The sequence below is a fragment of the Nothobranchius furzeri genome, chromosome 6 (assembly GCF_043380555.1).
Source record: "Nothobranchius furzeri strain GRZ-AD chromosome 6, NfurGRZ-RIMD1, whole genome shotgun sequence".
NCBI classification, from domain to species: Eukaryota; Metazoa; Chordata; class Actinopteri; order Cyprinodontiformes; family Nothobranchiidae; genus Nothobranchius; species Nothobranchius furzeri.
This window is the reverse complement of record NC_091746.1, coordinates 29,632,679-29,640,145: the sequence shown is the minus strand read 5'-3', so window position 1 is coordinate 29,640,145 and position 7,467 is coordinate 29,632,679. Positions and strand designations below refer to the sequence as shown.

Sequence of the window (7,467 nt, the reverse complement as noted above, 5' to 3'; positions counted from 1 at the left end):
TCTTCACACGTGTAGCTCATGCTCAGTTCAACCATCCACTCATATTTCGACCTTTCCATCACATAAGAAGAGACGTATTTGCTAAAATGTAAGGCAGCATGTAGACGATGAATGCTAGGGGGCCTAAAATCAGTGCCTGAGGTACTCAAGAGAAGGGGCCAATCCCTTAAAGGACCAGAGACACTTCTGACGAGTATAATCTAAACCAGGGGTGAGCCATTCTGGTCCTCGAGGGCCGCATTCCAGCATGTTTTAGTTGTTTACCTGCTCCAATACACCTAACTGTCTCCTAGACGAATCACCTGTTCAGCAGCTCTTCAGGCTCTGCAGCAACCTGTTAATCACCAGCAGATTCAAACCAGGTGTGTTCATGCAGAGAAACAACTAAATCCTGCTGGATAGCGGCCCTTGAGGACCAGGACTGCCCACCCCGATCTAAACCAAGTCAGAACTTTGGCTATTTGAGATGTGCCAAAATGATGTGATGATCAATGTAGTTTACATCTTACTCATGAACCATTAAATGTGAGATTCCATAGAAATATGAAACATCAACCTGATGGATCTTTGACTATTTTAACCAGAAGATCAGAACTTTTTATTGCAGGGATTAAGCGACACTTCGTATTAACTCCAAGGAAAGAGAGAGAGTCAGGTTTATAATAGTTAAGAAATTTATTTCTACACAATTTAAACAAGACTAACTTTAACACTCTGTGTACTGATGGACTAAGGTGGAGTGAGACGTGATGAATGATGATGGTGTGTGTGTGGAATGTTATTCAGAACCAGCGGATCCAGAGAAGCAGTTAGTTCTGAGTGGGAGTGAATGTTTCACTCTAAACTTTAGTAGGAGGTTTATAACACACACGAGACGCCATCTGTTGGTCTACGTACCCCAGGGGAAGCCTCCGTTAGATCCAGAATGTCGAGGTCCTCTTGGACCCTCCTTGGAACCGAAGCCGGTAGAAAAGCAGCGGCGCCGACCAGACTAGTCTTGGAATGCTTCCAGGTCACGACAGGTTATCACTGGCGTCTCCGAGACCCTGAAGGGGTCTTGAGGTTCAGCTTTTATTCTGAAGGAACCGTTGTGGTCAGGTCCAACTGCAACAGATTTTATCCAGCTTGTCGAGGTTCTTTTGGCTGAAGAGGAAGTCCGGATGGCCGGTCCGAGACTTCTCTAGAACGCTTGAACTAAAGAAAAGGTGGCGTGGGAGAGTTTTTATAATCGTCATATTTTGGTTTACTGGCGAATCAGAATTTGACATGAAAAAGAGGGTTTCTACAAACACCACAGATAACCCCGCCCAGCCAGAAACGAAGGCTCTGATTGGATCAGACAACAGGAAATGTGTCGTGTGACTTTAGCATTACTCTGTGACATCACGTGTCTAGTGCAAATGTCCAGGATTATAATTACTTGTAAAATACTACTGATCATAGGACTAATATCAAGTAATAACATTGTCATTTCACAGACTGATTGAACATTGGACTCACATTATTATTGGTAATAACAAAGTTGTTGATTATGTGTTTATCAAGAGTTCTTCATCCTCGTCTTGAGCTGTAACAGAGGTGAAGCAGGTCAGATGAGCAGAGTGCATGAAAGACCTTGGCCACTATCTCATGTAGATTAGCCTGTCAGAGACTTTATGTCTCTGCTCGAGCAGACGCAGCAGATCATGACCTTTAGGTCAAAAACAGGACATTCAGGATGCTACAACGGATACAGAAAAGTCCAAAAGCTTTGAAATAACATTAATTCCCAAGTTGGACCTGCTCACAGTGAGTTGCCGCCTTTTGTCACCGGTTCTGTGCAGAACCTTGGGCAGATTTTCTAGGTGCAGCCATGGAGTGGAGGGTGGCAGGAGGATCTTGTCTCTCCTAGCTACGTCAAACTTCAGCTCTTGACTGGGGTGAGGATCAGCACCTCTAGAAATGGTTCTCACATGGAGAAAGGCCTGGGTAAGGTCCCAGGTTCCACCCGAGGAGATGGAGGAGGTGACGGAGGAGGGGACCGATCAGGCTTCCCTGCTAGAATGCCATTGTGTAAAAACTTTACTAACAACTTAAAAGTTGTTTTCTTTGTGCGACGAGTAACGTCTAAAACGAGGTGAGCACAAGAAAAGTCCAACAACAGAAAAGTTTAATCAGCTGATCAACAACAACTCGTATGGATCTAGGTCTACGCAGCCTGGTGAACAGGGTGGAGGCGTCAGCGCCGCAGCCGCAGGAAGAAGGCGTGGCGGCACTCTGTGCTGTCCACAGGGTAATATTTATCATAGAAGTCCAAGATGTACTCCTCGGCCTTGAAGCCAAACTTCTGGTAGAGTAGCATGGCCGGATTCCTGGCCGACACGTGCAACGTCACGTCCTTCCCCATGCACGTCTGAAGGCACAACAGCTGTTAGGGTCCAGGCTTTCTCGTGTAAACTACCTGCCCGCCCCAACAGGACTCACCTGGATGAGATGGTAGATCATGAAAGTCCCGATGCCGGCCCGCCTCCACTCCGGATGGACCAGCAGGAAGGAGATGTAGGCTTCGTTGTACTTGACGTCTGGCACCATGAAACCAAAGCCAACCACCACCTTCTTATAGAGAACCACCACGCTAAAGTCTGGGTACTGCAGGCATTCAGACAGGTCCACACCTGCAGGAACACACCTGGAGGTTTGACTCGTGGTTGACAGGCGCAAGCAAAGGAGGGAGGCGGAGCCATGTTACCTGGCCAGAAAGTGTCTTGGCACATGGCGTTGACGGAGGGGATGTGGTAGGGACTGACGTAGCAGTAGTCAATGGGGGCGTCCGGTTCAGCGACCCAGTCTGGATCCTTCCTGTGGGGGTATGCTCTGATCTCCTCCAGCAACCTGAGCTTCACCGGGCGACTCTCGTAATCCCTCCTGTGGAGCACACAGCTTCTACGTGATACCTGGGCCTGGGCACCTCTGGAGCGCCACCTGTAAGGCTTTCGTACTCCAGCAGGTAAGACAAAGTTTTCAGACTGGCCTACCTGATGAACGGTTTCAGGAGGCGGGACGTGTACGGACTCTTGATGCTTTTGTCCAAACTGCCTTCAGCTCCCATCAGACGGTGCCAAAAGGACACGGAGCTGTGCTGGACACGCCTTCGGCTGGAGACGCTGGTCTGTAAACACACAGATGGGTTCAGAGACCAAAGCTGAATCTGAGCCGATGGTGTTAGCTTTCAAGGGAGAAACGGCACAAAAAGGTCAAAGGTCGAGTGAGAAACAGCTGGAACGTGCTGCTGATGTGAAATATGGATGTCTTCTAAAGGTTTGGAGTTGAGGAGACAAGCAGAGACCTGAAAACGATCCAGAATCCGCTGCTCCTGGCGGCTGCTGCAGTATTTCTTCTTAGCCCCGCCTTCCACATGTGCCCCCGCCTCCTGCGCATCATAGATGCCTCCCACCAGGCTGAGGGTGGCGCTGATTGCTCGGTCAACGTCTAGCAGGGGGAGCCCTCTCTGGCGTTTGGTCTGGCGGACCAGCAGCTTCCTGTGGAGGCGTTTGGCATGTGGAGTGACGGCCAGCGCCAGCGGGCAGGCGTCCAGCCGCAGCAGCAGCAGCCGCTCCTCGTACAGGCTGAGCGGGACCAGGCCCGGATCCCGAAGGACAGCCACTTCGTTAGATTTCTCAGGATGAGTCGCCCTCCGCCGCTCGGCTGCTCTGACGCCAACCGGACCCCGGCAGGAAAGAGTCGGGGCCTCTGCCGGCTCTTCCAGGGAGTCCTCGTTCTGGTGGCCATCATCGTCTTCACTCTCAGCTTCCCGTTTGATGTGGGATGGCGCCGCTGGGCGGAGCTTCTTACGGCCAACATGGCTGGTGCTAGCAGGAGGGATGTACTCCACCCCTGGGTCAATCATCCCTTCAATCTCATCGTCATCTGAAAGAGGGAGGCAGACAGGAGATGACATCACAGCTGACACCACAGCCCAGCACGAGGATGAAATGACTCACCGTGGAATAATGCCTGTGGCGGCATGGCGTCCGGAATTAGGTCCGCCTCCGAAAGAAGGCTGGGTGTGGCTGAATGAGAGGCAGGCGTTCCCGGAGCGGAGAAGTCGGGCGATGGAGACAGAGATGGGCTGGTGAGCGGTGTTCGGTCCGAGGAGCTGAGGGATGAGAACTCGATGACCTCGCCTTTTTCCAGGACCACCTCAGACCGGCGACTGGCACCCCCACCGCGGCCTCCGCTTAGCTTAACGGGAGTGGAGGAGGAGCTGCGGTCAACGTAGCCTCCCACTGCCTCCTTCTGGGCTCGGCGGATGTCTTTGGCCTCTTGTGTGCGGCAACGCTTCTCCTTCAGCTGCATGGCGTTCTCCACCGGGTTCCTGGCTCCACGTTTCCTCAGACCTTCCACCGTAATAATCGGGTCCATCACCGGTTTAGAGACTGTGAGTGAACGACACAATGGATCAGTGGGCGGAGCTTTCTCACCTGAACATAACTGTGACAATGCATCTCACCTTTGACCTTAGCGATGGATTTGTCCCCATCCGGTCTCAAGGTGGGAGGTCTGTTCTGGACCAGCTTCCACCAGCCTGGTTCTCCAAACTCCTGCGCACCAGAGCGGAAGAAGGTGGGACTTCCGACAGAAAGGCAGCCAGCGACTGTGCTCCACCACGTTGACGTCTTCTTCCTGCAAACATCATTAGCATCTTCACTGATCCGAGTTAAAGATTCAGCAGAACTTGTGATGATTCTTTCAACGGGATCGATCGGGGCTGGGATGTTTCCTGGCCCTGGAAACCCATCTTCCCTCCATCATCTGTGCAACTGTGGATGTTTAAAGTGGGTCAAACAGCTCAGGTTTGAAAGGGAAGCCTTAAACTCTGATTGGCCAGGGTCTCCGGCATGACTTCTAACTCACCTGTTCCCCAGCAGGAAGTTCCAGTGGCGGCCAATGAAAGCGCAGATGTCCTCCTTCCACCTGAAGTAACCCTGCCGGCCTGTCCCCTCCAGAGACAGGTTGTACATGGCCAGCATCACCACCTGAACACAGGATGTTCCTGTTTAACAAGCAGGAAGTGTGTGTGTGTGTGTGTGTGTGTGTGTGTGGTACCTGCCCTGCTGAGTCTGGGTCATACCTGCTGCCAGGTGAGCCTCATCCTCTCAAAGCTCTCCTTCCTGTCCTCAGAGCACTCGGAGCAGAAGAACTTAAAGAAGTTGTCTCCTTTCAGGTAACTGGGCTGGTCACCGTGGAGCTCAGCTGGACCAGAACCGGGTCAGAAAGACAAAACCCTTTAGGATCGCAGCAACCACACACACACACACACACACGGTCCTCCATGCTGTGCTGTGACTGGCTGACCTGCAGGGATCCACTTGTGGCAACGTTCGCAGTAGAAGGACATGTCCTCACAGGCCCAGCCTCCATCCGTCTCCTCGCCCACGTCGCTGGTCAGAGAGTCCCCGCTCTGGTCGTGGGACAGGTCTACGGAGCCCTGGTCCTCAGACTCTACGATCAGCAGAGTCTCCCCCTCTACCTCGCCCTCCTCCAGACCCTCAGAGGCGGATGTTCCAGCCGCCTCGTCCTCTGCCGCTGCCAGCTGCTCACTGCTGCTGTCCATCTCTGGGCACCTGTGGAGGTTACATGGGTCAGAGAGGCACTCTCTTATTTGTCCATCCAGAAGACCCATGTGGACATTTCAGATACAACAATAGGTTCAAACTGGATCAAACCAGACAGAGAAGTTCTGGTCCTTCATGTCATCTTTGTTCTATACAAGCAAACACAGCTGAATGACCATGTTTCCTGACCTGCCTCAGGTGTCCTGTGACTGAAGCCTCTCCTCTCCTCTCCTCCGCTCCTCCTCCAGGTGTCTGGTCAGAATCCTCTGCTCTTCCAGTAGCCTCAGGTTCTCTTTCTTCCTCTCCACCCGCTCCAGATCCTGAACCACACCCTCACGCAGCCTCTGCAGGGTCATTAAAAACAACACGTGACAACAGGCCCTGCTGCGGAGTCACGTCGGCTTTAATCTGAACCCAAGTGCAAGATAAAAGGGCCTACAAGAGACTCAGAACCATAAGCACAAAGAGGCTCCTCCTGCAGAGCAGAAGTAACACAAATATGGGTCCGTTTCTCACATAGTTCGGGTCTAGATTCTGGCTGGACCGCTGCACCTTGGTTCTGTTGTTGATCTGCTGCTGTGTTGTCACAGACTCGTGTGTGTGTGTGTGTGTGTGTTAGATATCAGGATGCTGGACTCCTGTGGAACCGGCCCAGGCCATTAGCCCTCCACCACCATGTTGACAGCTGGGGTATGAGCTGTTTGTGCAACAGTGAATTATGGGTAATCATCTCACATCCGGGACATTGTGAGCTGCCAGCCAGTTTATTTCTATCACTTCCTTACAGGAAAATTATTTACGCTGGTTTTGGGTCAGAGGTCAGGTTAAATGTCCTGTAGTTCGGTTGCTGCTGGACCGGCTCGATTCGCACACTTACCTCTCGATCCCAGGCCTGGTTTAAATGGACCGCTGCCACGGTACCCAGCGTCAGAAGCACAGAAACACCCAGAACCACTTTGGAGGCTGCCGACATCACGTTGGGTCTGACTTCAGTTAGCCAGATGCTAACAGGCTCCTCGTCTGCACTACCGGAAGTTATTCTTCTTCTTCTGTTTATTTTCACTCCCATGAGCCACAGCGGCCCCTGCTGGTGGGGAAATGAGCTGCAGGCAGCCATCGTTGAAGGTTTCTTGGTAACAGAACAAAAAAAGATGGTTGTGGTGCTTTTTCAGCATTTTTTATGACGTTTTACCTTTTTTCGGCTAAACATTTATGCGACGCAGGCTGAGAATGTACATTAGTATGTGCACATAGTTTTGGAAACCAACGTTTTCTTTTTATTCGTTGTTTTTAGTGGTTGGAGTTTACAATAATAACGTATGGCCAAGGTGTGTTTACCTGTAATCTGATCATTTCCTTCTTTATTTTCTTTAAGTGGAGCAAGTGAATTTCCCCTCTGTGGGATTATTAAAGTCTATTCCATTCTATTCCAAGATAGGACCTGTTTCTCTCTCAATGAGGAAAAGGAAATTTCAGTGTTCATGTGTGTAAATCTCTTATCATTTATTTCATTAGTGTAAATGGTTCAGAAGTAGCTAGTTTGTTAACTAAAGTTTTGGAAAATCACCCTGACCGGAAAGTTGGAGAGGAGCGATGATCTTAGCAGTGAGGAGAAATGTAAAACACGAAGAAAAAACCGGAATCATGCAGCTTAAAGTCTTGAATCAAGATTGAAATGAGCAGAAATGGTCAAAGTTTGAGGAGCAGAAACGTTGGTTTTAAATCTAAAAGAATTAAAAGGTTTTTCAGTGTATTTGAATTTTGCAGAAAGAATTATAAAAAAAAACACAAAGAGCTGAGCTTAAAGAGCAAGTCTCCCCCAAATAAACTTTTTTTGCTGATAAACTAAATAAACGAGTGTCTAATCGTGCTA

At 50.3% G+C, this 7,467-nt stretch overlaps 3 protein-coding genes across 6 annotated transcripts in view; 1 reads left to right on the top strand and 2 right to left on the bottom strand.

The window, feature by feature from the left end:
* The window catches only part of LOC107394051 (sodium/calcium exchanger 1), a 19,348-nt gene extending 19,342 nt beyond the window's left edge, over positions 1 to 6 (top strand). For all 4 annotated transcript variants that reach the window (XM_015972823.3, XM_070552106.1, XM_015972800.3 and 1 more), the window contains one exon: positions 1 to 6. This exon is cut by the window's left edge and continues 1,052 nt beyond it. The gene's annotated coding sequence lies outside the window, so the exon portion shown is untranslated.
* Positions 7 to 2,127: 2,121 nt separating this feature from the next.
* kat14 (lysine acetyltransferase 14) lies at positions 2,128 to 5,593 on the bottom strand. Its single transcript, XM_015972742.3, has 10 exons — positions 5,335 to 5,593; positions 5,111 to 5,232; positions 4,894 to 5,015; positions 4,490 to 4,662; positions 3,981 to 4,415; positions 3,326 to 3,906; positions 3,015 to 3,148; positions 2,729 to 2,904; positions 2,464 to 2,654; positions 2,128 to 2,392 (listed from the first exon to the last, which is right to left on the bottom strand). The coding sequence occupies exons 1-10, from the start codon at positions 5,591 to 5,593 to the stop codon at positions 2,219 to 2,221; spliced, it is 2,367 nt and encodes a 788-aa protein (XP_015828228.1). The 3' UTR covers positions 2,128 to 2,218.
* A 195-nt stretch (positions 5,594 to 5,788) lies between these two features.
* pet117 (protein PET117 homolog, mitochondrial) lies at positions 5,789 to 6,927 on the bottom strand. Its single transcript, XM_015972755.3, has 2 exons — positions 6,472 to 6,927; positions 5,789 to 5,938 (listed from the first exon to the last, which is right to left on the bottom strand). The coding sequence occupies exons 1-2, from the start codon at positions 6,709 to 6,711 to the stop codon at positions 5,789 to 5,791; spliced, it is 390 nt and encodes a 129-aa protein (XP_015828241.2). The 5' UTR covers positions 6,712 to 6,927.
* Between the last annotated feature and the right edge of the window lie 540 nt (positions 6,928 to 7,467).